Genomic DNA, 22,578 nt, shown 5'->3' with positions numbered 1-22,578 from the left:
TGTTCAGTGTTACTTTATAATCTTTTCTGCTTCTTATCATAGGAAGGTGTGGGACACATTAGTCTGCAATAACAGCTCATAATACATGTTTGATTAAAAGCTTCAAACAGGGCCTATATTGATTTTAATTTTTTGTGATGCTGTGTTAGTGAGGTGTATTCTAAGTATTTGCAGCTTTCTCTGCAATGAATATACTGAGATATTAAATGAGATCCTTTAAAGCTTCAGTCATTAGCAAGAACCCTAGAGAATTAATCTAATTGAACTTAATGGGACCTACCTCTGAATCAGCAAGCTTAGGTTTTCAGCACATGTATTTCATCCTCAGAAGACATGTCTTGTATCATGTGACTTTGCAAGGATATCATGCAGTTAAGCTGCACTTTCTATTCAGTTTGTATATAATGCCATCCTTTGCACACTTACTTTGAAGTAAACTTCAACTTCAGAGTAAACATGAATAGATTGAACTGTCACACAGTCTAGCTAAACTGTTTGATACTCTAGAAAGTGATTTTGTTAGCTTTTTCCATGCAGGATGCTTGTTCTCAAGTCCGTTTGTTTGTAACTAACCAATTACGGTTATCACATATTAATCCATCATAGTTTAGTGGTGCAGGAATTACACAGAGACTTTTAGAACAAAACAATAGTTATCCGGACGCCACCCAAAGTAACGTTATTTCACACACAAAATTGAATCCCTATATCAAAACTTAAGACATTCAAAATGATCAAAATACAGTAATATTCACAGATACATTATGTACCAGTCCACAGAGCTGTTGTTCAAGAATACTGTTGCCGAAGTCCCATTCAAATCTTTGGGACTCAAGCATATCTCATTTTAAATCATATGCGCACACTGTAGGAAGCCACAATTAACTTTGATTCTTCACAGCCTCTACACAAGAATGACCCCCACCCACCCCCTTGCACATTATACGCTATGCTATGGGTACACACAGTGTATAATTGGGCTTCCTGCTAATTTTTCACGGTGTGAATCAGACCTTAATAATGCTAACTATGGCCTGCAATGCTAAGCAAATTTAACTGGAAGTAATGAAACCCTGCCTATCTGACAGTTGCGTGCATGTGAGCTTGCACCCACCGCATGCTTTCTGAAAACATAATATGGATAGAAACAAAGAAGCTGTTTCTAGCTGTTCATAGCATACAGGTTTGAAAGCCTTTTTTCCCCCTCCCTGAAAAGCATGGTGCAACATTTTAGAACAAATAAAATCAGTTAGCCAGTTGCTCTAGTTCAGGAAACAAAATTCCTCACGCTGGATTTTTCGCATGGCTGTAAATAGCATGCAGTCGTACTAATGCTTTTGACAAAGTTGTTTGTCAAGAGCAAGTGAATGAAATTTTCCACAACTCAATGTACTCACTCGTCAAAAGGAAAAAACAAAAAATCAGCAAATTTTGCTGCTGCTGCAAAAGCCGGCATGTAGGATAGAAATAATACAGTTGTTAATTTTTTTTACCTTCATTAGCCACTGTGTGTTGTTTTCCAGGATGTTTTCGAGCAGCTGGAGCCTTTGTACAGAATCATCATAATCTAAAGGTGCATCCCTCTGCACTGCATTGGAAACGTAGGAGGTAGAAGCAGAAGAGCGGCAATTTTCTGTTTCAGGCAAAAGGAAAGTGTAGCTGCACAAGCCATGCTGGACTTGGTACTGCTTTTTGCCCAGGCTCTCTATGTTTTTCCTAAAGGAGTTGAATCCCGGAACGAGAACGAGATTGCAGCTCAAAATAAAGCAAACATGCCGCCACATTTTCTCCTTTATAAATCAGAAGATCAAACGCTGTTAAAGAGCGAAGGTTATCTAGATAGCGTCTTCCAGCAGTCAGTGCCCCACTGACATGTGCGAATCTGGAGGGGGAGGGGGGGTTGAGTCCCAGTTTCTTGTTGAGTCCCAAGCTTGGTTAAAAAGTTGTCAGGCAGATCTGTCTCAGCTGCTGCTAGCTCTGTGGTCCATTTTCAGATTCTGCGTTTTTCTTTTTCAAAAGGATATAATCATCTGCTATTCCAAATCATTCAGTGTCCTTTCCTTCAGCTAGATTGAGAAGAGGACTCGAACATGTGCAGCTAGTAACATTCCTCTTTCTTGTATATCCGTTATCTTCCTGGTGAGGGTTGCGTTGTGAGGCAGCATGACTGTTCAGAGCATGCTGTTTTATGCATTTAGCGTAACTGCAGGAAGCCTCTCCAGGGGCAAAAAATGGATCAGCTAAAGGAGACTCGTGAATTTCCTAAGCACCTCCCCTATCCAGGGTCTCCAGGATGTCTCATTCTCTCTGAAAATCTGTGTGTTGTGAGGTTGTTGTTTTTTTAAACTGAGGCTGTATCTTTTACTTTTAATACTTTAAAATTTAAAAACACAGTCACAGGGATTCCTTTGCTTCCTGCTGGGGAGATGCAAAAAGTCCCTTTTGAGTTTAATCTTAAAGTCAACATGGTATGGTTTGCTTAGCATTTTCTGCAAATGGAAATCTTATTTCCAAACAAAAGCAGACTTTGATACTGTTGGAAACACTTGAGTGGATATTTAGCCCAGAGTATTAAGAAACCTCGGATTATCTTTTAGGCAATACAGAATGCTGGAAATTGGTTTGGGATCATAGAAGCAAGATATTGAATATGTGTTGGCTCAGTTCAGCCATCACAAATAGGCTTTGTGCTAATATGTTCCCACCTCCCACCGCATTCTCTTAATTTCTTTTCGGGCGAATGCAAACCATAGTTTGCTGTGACATCCAAATTCAGCAAACTGTGGTTTGCAAAAGCTACAATCAGCACCCATGATTTCAAGTGTATTCCCAGTTTGGATGCAAACTGTAGTTCGTGCACACTGTAGCTTGTCCCAATTCAGGCGCCCTGGCACCCTGTGGTTTCTGTGAAACAAGAAATGAGTGCACACGTAGGAGAAGGGAGTACATGAAACCCGTTATCTTTTTGCTGCTTCCTTACCTAAATGATGATATGTTCCCCACACTTCCAACTACAAACCAGAAGTTTGCTTAGGAAGCACATGCTATCTATGCTTACATCTCATTTCAGTCCCAGAGTCCCATGTTTTTCAGATACCTGTCAATGTATCCTCAGGTGACCCAGATATTCTGCATGCCGGCTATGCTTCTTTCCACTCCCCCACGGCTTGTTGTTCTTGTTCCCACCCCCTTCTTAAGTTTCCCTTCCCTCTTTCCGTGTAGTCTCAGGACAATTGGAAGGAGCACTATTTTGTTTGATAAAAATAAATTGATTGTATTTTTATGTTATTATTTATTGACATTTTTCCTGGTTGTATGCCTTGGGGAATAGGAGTTTCTTCTTCTCCCAGCTGTCTGTTGAGAGAAAATAGGTAAGTTATTTATAAAGGTTTGTGTGTGTGTGTGTAGCATACTAAAATCAGAAAGGAATTACTTTCACTCACATACCAGTATTAGTGTCCTAAGTATAGGAAGCCGGCAGAATTTCTGCTGCCTTAAATTAAAATGGCATAAATTATCTGTTCAGAAGCAGGGCTACTGCCTCCTGAGCTCACCTAAGTCTGACTGGGGGGCGGGGGGGTGTCTTTAAAATAGAGGTTGGTGTGCACCACCATTTTTTGCAAGCATAGACCTCTGGGTAACCTCTGAGTTAACAGTGAACTGAATTAAGTTAGGGTCCAGCATATGTCCTCCACCGCCCCCACCCAGTCCCACTTCCACCCATCTTCCAGAGCACCCTTTCTCCCCCAGGGCTTACACCAGTATAGAATTCACCAGTCTCAGCTTAGGGGGCTCAGCCCTTGCTGAGCCAGGAGGGAGCTGCACCGGCATCTCTCTGGCTGAGCCAGGGTGTGGGACTTATGCCAGAGTAGCCTGGCTGCACCAGGTATTGGCAGTTGAGCCAGGGATCTGTTCCAGTGAACCTTTGGTTTACGTTGCTCCCTAAGTCTGCTGTACCAGGAGAAACCATCATTTGTGTACTTGCTTGAACATAAGCCAATCAAATCCAGTGGGAGTAACTTTTGAGTAGAACTGCACAGGCCTGGGAATTCCTATCTAAGGTAGTCAGGGTGAATTAGCCAGTACTCATTAGAAGTTTCCAGAGCAGTATCTTCAAGTGCAAGAGAATCTCGCACAAATTATAATTACGGTATATTTAAAGAAGTGCAAGAAATAAAATTAAGATCAGGCAAAGAGTGTAGAGGGCATCCAGTGATGTCTGTCTGCTTGCACAACAGAGGTCCGCTTGAGCAATGGGATTTTCTGCTTCCCTTCATCTTTCCTCCCATGCTCCCCCCAAAAAAATCTGCTCTAGAGGGTTCTCTGGAGAACATTTGTGAAAGAAAAAGCAATCATCCAAGGGCAAACTGCACGATAAGTATCACATGCCATTTGGACCTGATACTGCTTTAACAAGTGAAGGTGGGGCCATAGCTTCATGGAGGAGCAAAGGTGTTGCATGTGCAAGATCAGGGGTCGACACCCTAAGGCCCATTGGCCACAAGCAGCCCATGGGGGTTGTTTAACTGGCCCATGGACCCCCGCCGCCCACTTGGGGACCCCCGCCACCTGCTTGGTCGGCTCCATAGCTGCCAAGTTATCCCTTTTTTTAAGGGATTTTCCCTTATGCTGAATAGGCTTCCTCACAAGAAAAGGGAAAACTTGGCAGCTATGGTCGGCTCCCGTGCGCCGCGCTAAACCAGCATGGAGCAGAACGGGGACTGCCTTCTGCTACGCTGGCTGGCTTCCCATTGCCTGCAGGAAGCTCCTGCCTCCTCTGTGCTGGAAGGAGCGCCGGAAATAGCATTTGTGCGTGCGTGCACACACACTCCGGCCCACCGTGGCATCTGCAAGACCGTGAACCGGCCCAAGGCACAAAAACTTTGCCGACCCCTGTGCAAGATCCCTGGTTCAGTCCCCAGAAATGCCAGGTAAAAGAGGGGCTTGTTGCCAATGATGGGAGAGAGGTGTGCCTGAGATCTGCTTCAAGTCGGATCAGGCAATACTGGGCTGGACCTGACATAAGGCAGCTTTCTAAGGCAGATACATCGGCATCTACATATTCCAACAAGCTGGCAAAACAGAAAAGCCAAGGGAAGTTTGCAGTAACTTCCCATGTGTTCTTCTGTATTGGATGCAAACTTGTCTAAACACGCCCTATAAAAATTATCCCATCCTGTGGGAATCCTAAAATTATTATTCTCCCAATAAGAGGTCCTCTTGAGTAGGCGAGCATTCTTTATTGAGCATGGTCATGTTTTGCTTGGCCAAGTGTGTTGAAGTTTGTGGTGGAGGATATGCTTTGTGGATGTGTCAGCCCAATTACACGTTGGCCTCCTCCTCCTCCTGGTGTCCACAGAATGCCCCCTTTCTCATCAGTGTCATTATTAGGTCCCTGAGGGAGGGGGGAATGGCTGGAATCTCCCATAATGTCCAGGAATGTACCCTGCGATTTTTACCACAGGATGTCATTAGGGTAAGAACAGTGAGGCCCATGGGGAGATTCTTGACCATATTCTCCATGGTCTTGGATGGATCCTTCCCTCAGCCGTGTGGCTATTTTAGATTTTCTGAGTCACATATGACTTAAGCTCCCAAACTGGTATGCCATTGATAGACCCACATAGTGATCTTAATATAACATGGGCATAATTCTGGTTTCTGTACATGCCAGAGCAATCGCATAACCGTCATGCCCTTACCACCAGCTCTGCAGTTTCGCTCAACACCCAGTCTGGACGACAACTCCTAAGCTTGCCCACTATTTTGTGGCATTTTAGTAGGTCCAAGTAAAGATAAATGGAACAATTTATTTAGCAAGTGCCCAAGATCTACTGAGTCTGGGGCATGTGTGGCCAACCTGTGGCATACCTACATAGGTAGCACATTTTGTGGCATGGCTGGGCCAGAACTGGAGAGCTTTGGGGCCAAAAGCACAACCAGACCTGCAATACTGTCTCTCTCTTGATACTTTGCTGTTTATTCTGTATAAACCCCATACATAGTGCTGTGCTTAATGAGTAGCACAGTTAAAATGTTAACTTGTGAAAGCAATTATTGGTAGAGGAAAGGCCCCAGCAACACTGGCGGAGGAACATTCCCAGCAGCGCGATTCTGGTGGGGTGCCATCACGGTTTCCCCCCCCCCGCCTGCTCTCCGCCCCCCGGTGCCAGAGCATGAAGCTCCGCCACTGCCCAGCAAGTTCTGCTATGCCAATATACTAACTCCGCAAAATGTTTTCTAAAATACCTGTGGCCAAATGTTCTTTAATACCCTTTCTCCACACAATTCAAAGGATGTAGTAATGGTTTACTAATCAATCTTGTCTTAAACATTTCACTTACCACTGACCACACCATCTTCCAGTATCATCCTGCCCCCTGACGTCTCCACTATATATGGAGGGAAATCCAGAACCAAAATTTGTCGTTACCTTAATCCTATTGCCTTTTTACTCCTCCATGCTATTGTTCAGCTATTTTAACACAAGTTTATCTAAAATATTTGTTGCTATTTTGGAGTTGGAACCGGTGCTGAATCAAAAATTTGAAAGTTCATCTAGGATTTCGTTCTGCAGCTCTTTTGTGATAGATCTGTGCTAGTCTTGGGAACTGTTTTTCTTTAAAACACACACACACACACACACACTTATTCAAAAGCTACAGTACAGCTTTTTCCACTGCCACAATATCACAGAATGATCACTCCAGTCCTCAATCCCACACCACTGTCATGTTGGCTTGCCAAATACCAAATACCGATCTGGTTTATTAGACATTTCCTAATCAACTTTTCAAACACCTCCGCTCTGATCTCCTACCTTCAGTCTAATCTGTTTTTAAAAGATCTTATTTGTACACAACATACTGAAATATGAGAAGCATTACTAACAATTTCTCTTTTGCTTTTCCACATGTCTTTTCCAGACTTCATGGTTGTGAATACCATTCTCTTTCCATTAATCCCCCAAATCAAATGTCCAACAAGACTGAACCTTTCATCCTCTATTACTGATGTAATTGGTGATGAAAGGTAAAGGTAAAGGGACCCCTGACCATTAGGTCCAGTTGTGACCGACTCTGGGGTTGCAGCGCTCATCTCGCGTTATTGGCCGAGGGAGCCAGCGTATAGCTTCCAGGTCATGCGGCCAGCATGACTAAGCTGCTTCTGGCGAACCAGAGCAGCACACGGAAACGCCATTTACCTTCCCGCTGTAGTGGTACCTATTTATCTACTTGCACTTTGACATGCTTTCGAACTGCTGGGTTGGCAGGAGCAGGGACTGAACAACGGGAGCTCACCCCGTCACGGGGATTCGAACCGCCGATCTTCTGATCTGCAAGCCCCAGGGTCTGTGGTTTAACCCACAGCGCCACCCGCATCCCAATTGGTGATGTACTAGGTGCTAAATAATCCTGGCATTTCTCATATATTGTTATACAGACATTACCTATAAACCTTTGTCCACTATTCCTTTTTTCTATTCTTTTTGGACATCTACAATATTTTTCATACTGTAAATTCTTCCGTGGGTCTTTTTTGAACCAATGTGTTGTCCCTGAGAGTGTGCCTTTCCACATCTGGAATATTCAATCTACCCCTTCCACAAGTTTTCTCTCTCCCAGTGATTTGGTCCACCCTTGCCTTCTTTTCTAACCAAATAAATAATGTTCTCAGATTTTGCCATTCTAGGAGTGTCTTTTATTTGAATTGTTTGAATTGTACAGAACAGTATTTTCCATTGCAGTGTGGAAGCGCCGGAACGTCACTATTAGTTGTCAGATCTTTTGGTACACTGTTGTTGTGGTGCTCCTCTCCAATCCTAGAGAGGGGGCACATTTTTATACATGGTCCCTGCAGAAAATTTAAAGAGAAACAGGATAGAATCCAGTCACTGTTACCTTCTCCTTCTTTTTAAATGTATATTCTCTTCTCTTTTTGCAGTGGGTGGAGGAGAAGATGCCTCAGAGGTCTGTTAGGCAGAAAGGCAGGATATTTAAACATCTTAAAATAACTAAAGTAAGAGAAATCAAAGCCTTTTCTTAGATTGTTTACCTCTCAGGGATGGAACAATTAACATTAAGACGGGGGACAAGGGGTAGGAGCACTGCTGTTAGCTACTCTTAAGCCACAGATAAAAAGGTAAAGGACCCCTGACAGTTAAGTCCAGTCGCGGACAACTCTGGGGTTGTGGCGCTCATCTCACTTTACTGCGTTTGTCTGCAGACAGTTTTTCCAGGTCTTGTGGATCAGCATGACCACGCCACTTCTGGCGAAACCAGAGCAGCGCACGGAAGTGCCGTTTACCTTCCCGCCATTTATCTACTTGCACTTTGACGTGCTTTCAAACTGCTAGGTTGGCAGGAGCTGGGACCGAGCAACGAGAGCTCACCCTGTTGCAGGGATTCGAACCACCGACCTTCCCATCAGCAAGCCCTAGGCTCAGTGGTTTAGAGCACAGCACCACCCGCGTCCCCGTGAAACCACAGATAGAGTGAAATATAAATGAAGTAATTACACGATAAACCATTTTTGTTTTGTTTTCGTATGTAGGTCCTTCCCAGCCCTCCAGTCATCTCTTCTCCTGGCTCATAGCCTATGATGAGCACCAAAACAAAGTCTTTTGAGTCTGAGTTCTTTAATTGGCTTCATATTTAATCGTGTGTGTGTGTGTGTGGGTGTGTTTCAGACATAATCTTGTCATTTTCATGTTCAGCATGTTCTTCAAATGGAACAGTCATTCTTTTTGTACTGTGATTTCCTGCTTGTTCTTGATTGATTATACACTTTTAGACATAAAATAGCAAATACTGTCTCAGTATATTTAAAATACAAATTAGATCTTTCCCGTTTTTTTTTTTAAGTTAAAGGGTGTTCACTCAACATAACTCACCTTGTAAAAGGGGTGAAAGATATAGTTTGCCAGATGTGCTTCAGGCATTTTCTTTCCTGGGAAACACTAATTTCCCCTTCCTTAGGCAGTCTTTTTTTCCCCCTTTTTTAAAAACCCACACAGTATATTACTTAGCTCTTTTAAAAGAGATGCCTGGATCCCACTGCTATTAACTTTTTACTTCCAGCTGCATAGCCTCTGCCTGACGGGCACTTCTGTGAGATCTTTGGTTCCAACACAGAAAGCATAAACATTTGGGAAGTACCTAGTATAAAACTTTTCAGGCTGACTTACATGCAGATCCTTGTAATCCGTCCCGTTGAATTTGAGTGAGCTTTCATTCCAGTAGAATTTAGGTTGCAATACCCTTCCCATTTATTTGTTTCTTTAAAACACTTCTATGCTGCTTTATATTCAGAAATTCCAAAGGGGTGTGATAAATCCTTTTCTAAATAAAAATAAATAAAGCTCGGTACCAGTGTTAGTGGTCAGTAAGTGCCAGTTGTGAAGAAAGCGATTTAAAGTATCGGAAGAACTCTTGGTGCGTGCCATATGTGATGGAGGACTGTTCCATGTGGAAGGTGCTGCTCTTTTCCAAGGTGGTTGTCAGATAGATCCTTGGTTGAAGATCCACCGAGAGAGCTTTGTCTAAGATTCTCAGTGAACTGGCAGGTCTGTATGACAGGAGGCACCCTCTCAGGTAACCAGGCCCCAAGTTGTTTAGGGATTTGTAAACTAGCAAAAATCAGCTTGGCTTGGTGTGAAATTGGCAGTCCATGCAGTTCCTTTGTTGTAAGAAAAACTGCTCCTTTTCCCTTATGGGGAATCCAAGAGCCCGTACAGAGTCCTTAAGTAGATTCCCTATTGTAAGGAGAAACTAACAGAGGCCAACCAGAGAATATTGAGAAGCAGGGCAGCCTGATCTTTATTAACTGTTGCAACAGGGTGCTCACTGCCACAGGCAGGAGGCAGGAGGGACCCTGAAAAATGGTGCGCAAACCTTTATATAGACCTTTGAAGTTGCCCACCCTGGTGGTAGCTAGAGACCACCCCCAAGACATCATACATACATCACAGAAAGAGGCGGTCTGCAGCAGAAACCCTGTCTGCCAGGATACCTGATAATGGTCACTGATTGCATTACCTGGACCTCCCGGCCATTCTTTTATGATGGTAAATAGTTTAATTCCTGTATCCAGGTCACAGGCTCACCCTGTTCACCCACACAAGTATGCCCTTAAGACAGGTAAGCAAAAGACAATGGAGAGACTTTCCCATTTCCTTCCTCCTTGCAGAGAAATATTTGAGGTCACTGGCAGAGTCAAAATGGCTTCAGGATTGTTCTCCTGCACTATTTTAGACACGTGGTATATATACTTACGTATGTGTTTGCCTTGTAAATTTATGTACACTTGTTTTATATTTGGGACCTTGGAATTCTTATAACACCTTTATTACGGGAGTTACCTTCTCACTGTAAGTCGATCCACTGAGCAACCAAGCTGCTGTATTCTACACCAGCTGCAGTTTTGAACCAGCCTTAATGGCAGCTCCACATACAGAGCATTTCAATAATCTGGGTGTGAAGTTACCAGTGCTTGGGGCACTGTGGCCAAGCTGTCGCTGTTCAGGGTGGCTGTAGTTGGTGTAGCAGCTGAAACCCTTTTAGAAGCGCTTAGGTCAGTTGACTGTGGATTAAAAAGAAATTGTGCTGTGTTTTCTCCAGAACACCAAGCCATTTTTGTTGTCGACGTTGAATCATTCCTGTCCTCCAGATGAGATGGCATTTTGCCCTTGCGCCAAGAGAGCCATGTTCTCAAATATCCTTTGACCTACTTGACAGAAACGTACAAAGATGCCCAAGAGAATGCACAAAGCAGTAGCAGTGTATACACAAAGCCCCACTCTTCAAAAGAGAAGGGATGTAAGAACTCGGGGAGACATCTTGGTGAGGTGGCATCTGTTTAAGTCACTGCACTTTTTTCACGGAGGTTAAAATAGTGCACGCAGTTCCTGGCAGCATTGTCATATACTATCAACTGCATTAGCATTACAGTATTGTTATAGCAGGGATGCAGAATCCAGATGTTTGTGGACTTCAGCTCCCATCAGCCCCAGCTGGCCAGCCAACATCTGGAAGGCCACAGGTTCTCCATTTCTGCCCTGTCTCTTTCCCATCTCACTCTGCTTTAGCTGTACCCTGTTTCTCCTAAAATAAGACATACCCTTAAAATAAGCCGTAGCAGGATTTCTAAGCATTTGAGCAATATAAGCCATACCCCGAAAATAAGACATAGTGATAGGCGCAGTTCTGGAGGGCGCCAAGGAAGAGGCTAGGCTGGACATGTAATTAAAAAATAAGACATCCCCTGAAAATAAGCCACCGTGCGTTTTTTGAGGAAAATTAAATATAAGACGATGTCTTATTTTCGGAGAAACACGGTATATCCCTTTGCACCTCATTTTCCCACAAGTGTGACAAGACCAAAGCAATTGCTTGTTTCTATTTCACATCAAAAAACCGCAACTTTAACAAGATACATCATTATACACAAATACTCTGAGGCAGTTGAGTTGCTTTTCAGTACAGTATGTGGCACTGAAGAAGATTGTCTGGTTGAAACATGTTTGGGGAACTGAAAGTTTTGCTTATCAGCAATAGGCTGTTGTTACTCTCTCTTCTAAGAGCATTCCTTGTAATTTATCACTTGGTACATAAGCTGTTTTATTATATTTTATCTTATTTCAGGGCAACTGAAAATGTGGTTTACCTGTGTAAGGCTGTTAATGTTCTACTCCCTTCTATCTTTTAATAACCATTGAATTTTATCATTATGTTTCTCAGCTGTTTCTTATTTTTTTAAAAAAAGTTACGGTATATAATTAATAAAATTTGCAGAATTTGATGGTCCTGACTTCTTGCATTGTGCTCTGGTTTTGGGTAGTCAGGAATTATTAATATTCGGTTGATTCTAGTTTCACTTTTGCATGGCTTTACTAGGGTCTGTTTCCATCTACGCAAGAGAGTTAAAATGTTGTAATCCTGAGGTTTACTGCTCCGTCCTTCTAAACTACAGCATTTGTTCAGATAGGTTAAAGCAAATCGGTCTCATCCTTGAATGTCTCCAACATTATCTTGCTAAATAAGTCCCATGGACTTTCCCACCCAAAATACTTTCTCCACCTAAAAGGACTCACTGATTCTGGATATTTCCAAGTGGTGCACCTGACCTTTAACCCCTGCTAGTTTCAGTCCCTTCGCCTCATAAGGAAATCTCAGAACAGTTAGTCAGTTGCTAGAGAAACAGGAGGTTTGCCTTGTTGTAGACTTCCCCTGTTTTCTTTAATCTCCTGCACACCTCTGAATTCTCCATATTAGTATTGATTTCTTTAAATATTCCTAGATCACACTTCCATAAAAACGCAGCAGTGCGGAATACAATGTACAGAATTACAAGAAGATCAGTAAAAACATCAATAAATATACTGGGCTGGAAAAATAATCCCTGTTCCAAATGCTGTTAATTAACTGGCTGTTAATTAATCAATGTTTATTGTCCACATATATTTTAGCCATTTAGATTTAGTGGCACAACTTTATGAATGTCTAGTTGGAAGTAAGGCACACTGTGTTACATGGGGGTTACTGCAAGGTAAATGTGTATGGGATTGCAATTTAAAACATGGGGAGAAATAAGTTTTGTAGCATTAAGCTTCTTGCGGTTGTTTGGATGCAGGTTATTTGTATTTTTTTAAAAAATGTATTGCTTATGTATCTATATGAAAGTACTATAATGCATTCCTGTTTTTATATACATTGTAAACCATTCTGTGTAACAAGTGACTTACAAGTCTAATAAAAATAAGATTCAGAATTGGACTAATAAACCTAAATATTTCTTGCAATATGTAAAATGGGTCAAAATACATGAAACCAAAAAAGAATGAAAATTCAAAACAACACTTTTTATGCTTCCCCCAATCGTCCCAAATTTATTTCTAGTTTAAAACAAAACTTACCCAACCGAAAGGTTTTGGTCCTTAGTTTAGATTTAGAACAGATGGAGGAATGTACTTAAATGAGAAAACAAAGTGCTCTGTATTCAAAATAAATTTGAAGAATGTTAAATCTAAGAATCATTTGGCCAACATTATGAGAGCAGGGATGGGAAACCTTTTTTTTAACCCAAGGGTCACATTCCCTCAAAGGAAATCTTCCAGGGGCCGCATGCCAGTGGTGGGCGTGGCCAGAGCAATGGGCATGACTTCTATCTTTGTACAGTGGTACCTGAGTTAAGAACTTAATTCGTTCCGGAGGTCCGTTCTTAACCTGAAACTGATCTTAACCTGAGGTACCACTTTAGCTAATGGGGCCGCTGCCATGCAATTTCTGTTTTCATCCTAAGGTAAAGTTCTTAACCTGAGATACTATTTCTGGGCTAGCGGAGTCTGTAACCTGAAGTGTTTGTAACCTGAAGCGTCTGTAACCCGAGGTACCACTGTATAAGATGCCACATTTCAGCCACACAAACTTCATAGGTTTAGATGCATGTGCTCGGAAACCTCTCCGTTCAGTCAGGCAAGAGGCATTATCACATTTCAATGACACATTCCAAGCTGGTTGGCAGGGTGTGAAATGGCTTTGGAAAATAGCCATGGCAGATAGATGATAGATAGATAGATAGATAGATAGATAGATGATAGATAGATAGATAGATAGATAGATAGATAGATAGATAGATAGATAAGATAGATACAGCTCTGTTAAAAGGAATGTGGGTGGCACTGTAGTCTAAACCACTGAGCCTCTTGGGCTTGCCGATCAGAAGGTTGGCGGTTTGAATCCCTGTGACGGGTGAGCTCCCATTGCTCAGTCCCAGCTCCTGCCAACCTAGCAGTTCAAAAGCATGCCTGTGCAAGTAGATCAATAGGTGCCGCTGCGGTATCTGAAGAAGTGTGCATGCACACGAAAGCTCATACCAATAACAAACTTAGTTGGTCTCTAAGGTGCTACTGGAAGGATTTTTTTTTTATTTCGTTTCGACTACGGCAGACCAACACAGCTACTTTAGCTGTAACTAGGTTTCATTTTGTTAAGGTTAAGATCATTTTCAGTTGCTGTCGAGATTAAGATCATTTTCAGTTGCTGTCGAGATTAAGATCATTTTCAGTTGCTGTCGAAGCTGAGCATTATATTTTTGTATTTCTCCCCAGTCTGATAGTTTATGCATTAGACGTGATCCAAGGTTTGCAAATATACAGAGGCTTCCCCAAGATTATCCATTGCACATGAAACGCATTCCACTACTTTTCATAACACATAGGGCCGGCACTACCATGAAGCAGAACTAGGCAGCTGCCTCAGGAAGCAAATTCAGAGGGGTGGAAAGTGGCTAGAAAGGTGTGCCCTGTGGTCTTCCCTGCAGCCCCTAAGTCCCTTTGCTGCCCTGGCATGACCAGTGCGCCAGCAAGGCAGCCTGCCTTGGGTGGCATGCTTCTCCCATCCCACCGGGGTGTGGGCCCGGTTCTGTAGGCAGGGTGGGGGAGCATCAGTAGCACATCTTGCCTCAGGTGCCCAAAGGTCTCTGGCCAGCCCTGGCACATAATTTTACTTTTAAATAGGCCTCGTTTCTACATTACGTGATATATATCTGTATTTAGGCCATTTAGGCTGCAATACTATCCTCGCTTTTTGGGAGCAAGACTCAGGCTGATCTGAACCAAAATAGAATTATTCTACAGCACTTTGCCTTCATGTGTGCTACCTCTTAAACTGGTTTCAAGAGAGAGAAATGTGCATTGTTTTGTACAGGCATGTTTAATGATGGATTTTAAAGTCCTTCCGTAGTACCAGTATTTGCCTTTTTAAGTTGTTTTGGTTTCCAAACACCTCCATCTCCTCTGCTCAGGAAGCCTCCCATTTCAAGCTGGCATTCATGAATCAATCGGTATAAATACATGTTACCTCAACTCTGGAGTCACACGACTCATTAAAAACTGATGTCAGAGAAAATAAAAAGGAAGTGAGAAATTGGGTAAGAGGAATAAACAATGGTTTTAGAGCAAAGGACATTTGTGGCAACAGCAAAATAATTAGTTCCTGACATCTGTTTCCCTAACAGAAAAAGCAGTTGTATGTTAACCCCTTTCTAAATGCAAGCAGTTTGTTTGTAGAGAGTTCTGATATGGACGTACAAATAGAGTTCCTATAAACTAGACTCCTCATCACAACAAGTTAATACCGCCCCCGGCCCGATTCTTATCAGCTGAGCTCTGGTATTTTCTACCCTGGCTCTAAAATGTTCTGATGTACTAAACGTGCCGCATTTGTATTGACCTTATTCCGTTCTGATGAAACCAAACTGACCGTTTCCTCCCCCTGTTTCCTTCATGTTGAATTTTAGATTGTAAGCACCTTGGGGCAGAGCCTGCTTTGTGTGTGTTTCCCCCAGTAACTCTGTTAATTCTCGGGAGCTTGTTGTATTCACTCTGGCTCACACCATAATGCATAACAGTCTTCCTTCACAGTGCCTGAAATCCAAAAGACTGCCTGTAGTGCTCATGTGTGCAATGGAGCTTTTCAGGGGCCCCTTCCCATCACAGCCATTCACAAGGTTTCCCTGGGGTCATATTCAATCAGCTGCTGATTATAAGTTGTTTAAAACCTTTTTTTTAAAGTGTGTGTGTGTGTGTGTGTGTGTGTGTGTGTGTGTGTGTGTTTTAACCCACCTTAGGGACCTTAGGGTGAAGGGTAGGAAATAAACAAATCATTCCATAGAATAAGGTCAAAACCAAAGTGGAATAACCAGAATGGGCACCCTCAAAACAAAATACAGTTAACCCATTTTAGTTTTCAGCATCCATTTATTTGCCCTTCTGCTTGACCTGCTATATGAAGTTTCCACATTTTATCCTAATGTCCCAGGTTCAGTCCCTGGCTCTGGGTTGAGTAAACAAAAAACTCCTCCCTAAATCCCCAGATTCAGTGTAGCCATATTGAATTGATCTACCGGGAGCCATGTGGTCTCATTTGGGATCAGGCAGATGCCTGCGTTCATTTAATGTTTGATATTTTTACTAGGTTTTTATATATGCTGTAAGCCACCCAGAGTGGCTGGGGAAATGAGCGGGATATAAATAATGAAATTATCACCATCATCATCAGTGTGCTCTACTTGGGGCTACCTTTGAAGGTGACCCGGAAACTACAACTAATCCAGAATACGACAGCTATACTGGTGACTGGGAGTGGCTGCCAAGACCATATAACACCGGTCTTGAAAGACCTACATTGGCTCCCAGTACATTTCTGAGCACAATTCAAAGTGTTGGTGCTGACCTTTAAAGCCCTAAACAGCCTCGGCCCTGTATACCCAAAGGAGCATCTCCATCCCCATCGTTCAGTCTGGACTCTGCGGTCCAGCTCTGAGGGTCTTCAACTGGTTCCCTCACTGCAAGAAGCTAAGTTACAGGGAACCAGGCAGAGGGCCTTCTCGGTAGTGGCGCCCACCCTATGGAACACCCTCCCATCAGATGTCAATGAAATAAACAACTATCTGACTTTTAGACGTCATCTGAAGGCAGCCCTGTTAAGGGAAGTTTTTTATGTTTGATGTTTTATCATGTTTTTAATATTCTGTTGGGAGCCACTCAGAGTAGCTGGGGAAACCCAGCCAGATGGGTGGGGTATAAATTGTTGTTGTTGTTGTTATACTTAGCCACGATGTGCCAGCACAATAGGTAACTATTTCATTGATGAGTAAAGAAAATTACATTAGTGCATAAACTGCCAATTTAATTTTTTAATTTTTTTAAAAAAACAAACCTTTATTTAAATTCATAGAATAAAAACACACAAATACACAAAATACTCTCACACACAAAAACAATAGACAAAACCCAAACAAATCATAAAATACAAAATCATACAATACAAAACTACCAGTTTTATTTTTGTGAGGTCTGAATTATTGCTGGTCTCACATATATGCATGTGTGAACGTGGGTGTGTAGTATTTTGAACCCCCAAGAGTTCAAATCTAAACTCTCAGCTATTAATCCTGTTGTCTGTGCACAATTCTATTAGAATCACAATATGGTAACAATAAACAATATTATTTAGCAGGAACGGTTTGGGTGAACACCGCAGGGTAGCTGGAATGTACCAAACAGGCCGCAACAGGGAATGTCATGGTATTTGACCCAGTGTGAATGCAGCTGCTTCTGGGATGGGTATAGGACTCCTGGCAAAGGCTTCGTGCGCTCTCACTCTCTGTTTTGGTCTGTTTCAAATAAATTTTTTTATATTAGAAGAAAGAATGATAGAAAGGGCAATGGCTGTTGTCCTGAGATCTCTTTGTTTATTGGCATGGAAAGTTACAGAAACATTTCCCAAACGGTTCTGACCTCATTCCAGTTTTAATGTATGTACAGAAAGTCACGAGGATTGTAAATGTGAATTAGTACCATTTCTGTTGGATGCAGAGAACTGATAACTGCTATGGTCAATTGATATGTGAGAAGTTTATTAAGCCTTGTGAACTGCAGTTCTCACCGCAACTACTTCCAACCCAGAGGGTCGGCCATGAGTCTGTGTGACCTTCAGCAGACCCTCCAAGTGACCCTATTTTCCAGGAACGGTCCTGGATTTACAGAAGCTGTCCCAGTTTCTGATTTGATCCCAGAATATCCCTCTTTTCCTTAGAACGTCCCTACTTCCATCAGAGAAGTGTTGGAGGGTATGGTAGGACGTCCCTATTTCCGTTGGAGAAATGTTGGAGAGGACATCTCTATTTTCATCAGAGAAATGTTGGAGGGTATGCCTTAGCCTCCCCAAAGGGTGAGCCAACCCTAGGCTAGAGAAATCTATACAGGTTAGAATCAGCCACATTATCAGCATGCTGCTGAGCCCTGTGTACCTGGGGAATGCTATTCCATTTAGCTTTTAAAATGTCAGATTTTCAGAACTGGGAGGGGGGATTCCAGAAGCCGGACGGGGGGGAGGTTTTTTTTTTGTTCATGACATTGTACAGGTGGCCCATAAAAAGCGCATGAACAAAGCACGGCTATTCCAAAGTACATGTGCAGCACTGAATCAAGCCGAAGGTAAAAGTAAAGGTGTGGGAAACCACATAGGTGTAGGGTTCATATTTTTATATTTTCAAGTATAAAATATCTGAGCAAATAAGGAATGATATGTGATAAATCCCAGTGCATTTCGAGTATCACTCTTCTTCAGGGAATCAGCTGAGGAAGAAGGCTTGGCCTGGATCCAACCCATTATATTTAGCAGGGACTGTTTGGGTGAACATCGCAGGGTAGCTGGAAAGTACCAAAGAAGCCACAGCAGGAAATGTCATGGTATTCGACCCAGGGAAAAATGCAGCTAATTCTGAGATGGGTCTTTTGTTGGCCAAGCCATTGCTCCTTCTTTGACTGTTTGAAATATTGTTATTATTTTAATTCTAGAAGCCTAAAAGAGTGGTGGAAGGGGTAATTGGCATGGGTCCTTGGTGTATATTGGAACAGTAAGCAAAAAAAAAAAAGTTTCTCAGCCAGCCCAAAAGTAGACGGTCTCTATCTCATTTCAGTTTTTATGTTTATTTGGAAAATAAGCTTTAGTGAAATCCATGTGGGGAATATAAATATTAATTACTGGTGTGTGCATTGAATTCAGAAAACTCATGCCTTATAAGTTATGGCCAGTTAACATATCAAAAGATGAGGTCCATTAAAAAGAAAAAACGGATAGCCAGGTTTCATATCAGGGATGTTGATCTATTGAGAAAAGAAGACGCACTAAGTTTGATAAACGCCAAACTCCTTCAACCTGCAGCGCCCACTACCTCCCAATAATCTGCTCTGAAGGGTTGAATGACCCTCCAGAACAGTACAGAAAGTGATGGGGGGGTTGCATCAGCATCATTTTATTTTCCTTTACACACACACACACACACACACACACACAAAATCATGCTCAAAGCGGCTTGCAACAAAGAAACAAATAATTCATCTCAAGATCAAGCATCGCAAGAACCATTTCATAATGACTTGCTGAAACTCCAACATAACAGCAAATATAACATCCAAAAACAACATTTCTGTAATAATAATAATAATAATAATAATAATAATAATAATAATAATAATTTATTATTTATACCCCACCCATCTGTCTGGATTTCCCCAGCCACTCTGGGCGGCTTCCAACACGATATTAAAATACAATAATCTATAACAAGATTGCACTGACAACATTATACCTCCTGGCAATAGAAAAATAACAAGGGAGCTCGACACTTTGGTTTTGTCTTGGTCCTAGAAACACCCTTCCCATGATGTTGCTCACTGTCCTTCTCCAGCAGCAGCTTGCCCTGACGAGCACATAATACTAGATAACTCTTTACTGGCAAGTAGCAATAAAAAAAAGTTGATAATATATATGCATGTGTAACATGAATTCTTCTTCACTTGACTGTGGGTTACGTCCCAAGCTTTGAATTGTGTGAGATCTGAATTTTTGGCCCATCACATGGGGGAGAAGTATTTTGAACCAATGCAAGTTAAAAAAGTAAGAAGAAGAAGAGAATTGTAGTGTTGGAAGGGACCCTGAGGATCATCTACTCGAAGCCCCTGCAATGCAGGAATATGTAGCTGCCCCATACGGGGATTGAACCTGCAACCTTGGCATTATCAGCACCACGCTCTAACCAACTGAACTATCCAGGAACACTGCTGCATCACACCAAAGGCCCATCTAGTCCACCATGCTGTTGTTCTCATAGTGTCCAAGCAGGCGGTGGTGGAAGCAAGCCTGAAAGCAGCCCTTGAGCACAAACAACACCCTCCCCATTTTCTGTTCCCCAGCAACTAGTGTTCAGAGACTTACTGCCTCCAACACAGCAGCTAGTCACCTTTGCATCTCCATTAATTTCTCTAAATCCATGCACGCTTGTAAAACTCTTTCATAGATTAGGTTCATCGATTCCAAAGACCTGAAAGTGTGTTTAGGATTGCAGCCTTAGCTTGTATTTGGAATGTAATAGTGCTGTAGTTAAATCAACTGCAATTCACTGTTTGTATAACTTTATGTATCAATCTGTTTGAGAAATGACCCTTCTTTACTTTGATTTTTAAAATTTTACACGTAAATGAAAGGAACTTGACATTACCTTCAAATGTCAAAGCAGTATGTGTTAAAGCTTCTGATACAAAATGTGTGAAGATGAGTGTTTATATTTTGGGTCAAATCCTGATTCCTTGGTTCTTTTAATAGCCTATATTCCACAATTTACTGCTGCTTTAGATAAACAGCTGGAGAAACAGACCTTCGGAGCTTACTATTTATAGTTGTCTTAAATCTTACAAGAGAAAAACCGTAGTTCGTTAGTGTTAGGCAGCTGTTTAGGAATCTTTATTGGCTCTTCCTTATCATTCATTTAGAGTAGTATATCTAGCAATAAAAATGATCATAAATCTGCTTTGCATATTATGTGGACAAAATTGATTTTTTTGTCCCCTTAAGATGTTGGTCCTGTTTTATATGGAAGGGAGGACTGCTAATATTTAGGCTAGAAATCTGCCTCACGCTATAAATGTTCACATATCTGTTGGACACTCACAAGTTTTGAATGGACAGAATTTCAGCTGTGAGTCTCTAGAGAACCCCCCCCCCAAAAAAAAAACCTTATATGTTAAAATTCAAGACGCAAAGCTAACATGCACTCCTTGTTCTACACATGACGGGGGCTATTCTGTGGCAATTATTCCTGTTGTATCTGCAAGGTGCATGGAGATGTATTCCAGCCCAAGACAGGAAGAACATTCAACAAATGCCTCTTCTCACTCACTGGCAATAAACAACGCAATAATGATAATGAATTTGCTGCCTCCTTCTGCCCAACAATGTTCTAATGTCCTATGTGAAGAGACATATGCACAAACCAATAACAGCTCTCTTTATTTCTTCCCAAAGATTATATAGCCCCATCTATATGCAGTTATTACCGGTATTAATTATATTTATTGAGCCTGCCCTACACCCTGAGGTCCCAGGGCAGCTTACAACAAATCAAAATAAAAAGAATTCTATTTCTAAGGCTGCTCATATAAGGTCTCGAGTGTATTCCTCTTGCCAGTCCTAAAGCCTGCTACCTATCAGTTTCAGGCGATGACAAATTTTGTACTCTGAGCTGATTATTTTCCCTCCCCCACTTCCTACCATGCATCCCATCCATAGTTAGCTAGTATGAGGACCACCAAAAGGTGGGAGTATGAATAATTCAGAAGAATGCCTCTCATTTTCATTTGCTTGCCCTTTCACGGCTCCTGGCATTTGCAGGAAGCAGATTTATATTTCCGTTTGGCATGCTTATTAACATGTGCCTGGCAGGGGCTTTACCTAATAAACAAGGGAGCAGCCCTTGGGTGCATTCAGCGCATATCTCCTCTGAATGGTGGGGCATGTGGAGAAATGGATCAGCCCAGTCCAGTCAAATGAATGGGCAAGCCATTTGTGCTTGAAACAGTAAATTGGATTTGATAAAAAACAGTACATGGGGCAATCTTTTTGCGTGCATCAATTGACGCATGGCCACCGACCGACTTGTGGGTCCTTTTGGACCTGGAAGAGGGTGGAATGGAGGGGGCAAAACAGGGTGGAACAGGGACAGAGCACGCTTGTGTGCACTCTGTCGACATGTGCGGGGACCAGGAACGGAACCCCCAGTCAAAATGGTCTCGGCCTATACTAGGGTTGCCATATTTTGAAAAGCAAAAAAGAGAACACATTTGCCAACTTCTGCTTTTAGCTATGGATCTCTATTCCGACACTCATTCTACATACCCATGAAAAAGAGAACATGTCCTAGAAAAAAGAATACATATGGCAAACCTAACTAGCTCAAACAGTGTAGCATTCACTCAAATTCAAATGCTTGAAGGCTCCAATGCTACAGACACATATCTTAAAGTACGTCCTATCAAATACAGTGGGACTTGCTTCTTAATAAATATGTGTAGGGTGATTGCTTTTATAGCCAATTATTTTATTTTAGTTTCCCCTGCTGTGTTATCATTTGACTTCAGAAAAACACATATTTAAACCAGCAGTGTTTTGGTTCCTGAATGTGATAGATTGTAAAATTCAAAACAAAGATATTTGCACATGCTTCCTTGCTTTATGTTTTCAGGTGTTATCTTTCCAAAAAAGTTAGATTGCTGGGCTTGATATCTTCTTCTTTCATCTATTGATTGTAGGGAAGTGTGTGAGAAAGCTGCTACTGAGAGAGAGAGAAAGCTTGTGATCCCTAAAACCATCCATCTCGCCTTACCTCTGAAAGGGATTCAAAGACTACATATTAGGAGTGTCCACGTTTTACATTCAACAATAGCTGAACTTTACAAATCAACAAGTATGCCATAGCTGTCAAGTTGTCCCTTTTTTAAGGGAAATTCCCTTATGCTGAATAGGCTTCCTCGCGAGAAAAGGGAAAACTTGACAGCTATGAAGTATGCACTCTTTCACACAACACTTGAACATTTGTAGAAATGAGTGCAACATCCGAATAAACTGGTGGTTTTGTAGCAGTAGCGGTTGCAATTGCATTCCCTATAGCTTTGCTTTTAAACAATGTGCCCCCAACCGCCACGTAAACCTAAAAGAAAAGTGACAATTTGTTCATTCA

The 22,578-nt window shown here is 42.0% G+C and overlaps 2 protein-coding genes across 2 annotated transcripts in view; one reads left to right on the top strand and one right to left on the bottom strand.

Moving 5' to 3' along the window:
* The window catches only part of ANGPT2 (angiopoietin 2), a 44,851-nt gene extending 42,503 nt beyond the window's left edge, over positions 1–2,348 (bottom strand). The window contains exon 1 of the mRNA XM_035109952.3: positions 1,494–2,348. Within this exon, the coding sequence (XP_034965843.3) occupies positions 1,494–1,784 (291 nt within the window). The 5' untranslated portion in view covers positions 1,785–2,348. The remainder of the gene's footprint in view (positions 1–1,493) is intronic.
* MCPH1 (microcephalin 1) overlaps positions 1–22,578 on the top strand; it is a 99,364-nt gene that overhangs the window by 66,788 nt on the left and 9,998 nt on the right. The gene's annotated exons all lie outside the window — the stretch shown is intronic.

The sequence above is a fragment of the Zootoca vivipara genome, chromosome 3 (assembly GCF_965207765.1).
Source record: "Zootoca vivipara chromosome 3, rZooViv2.hap1.1, whole genome shotgun sequence".
Taxonomy (NCBI): Eukaryota; Metazoa; Chordata; class Lepidosauria; order Squamata; family Lacertidae; genus Zootoca; species Zootoca vivipara.
Note: the sequence above shows the minus strand (reverse complement) of the source record. Positions and strands in the feature narration are given on the sequence as shown.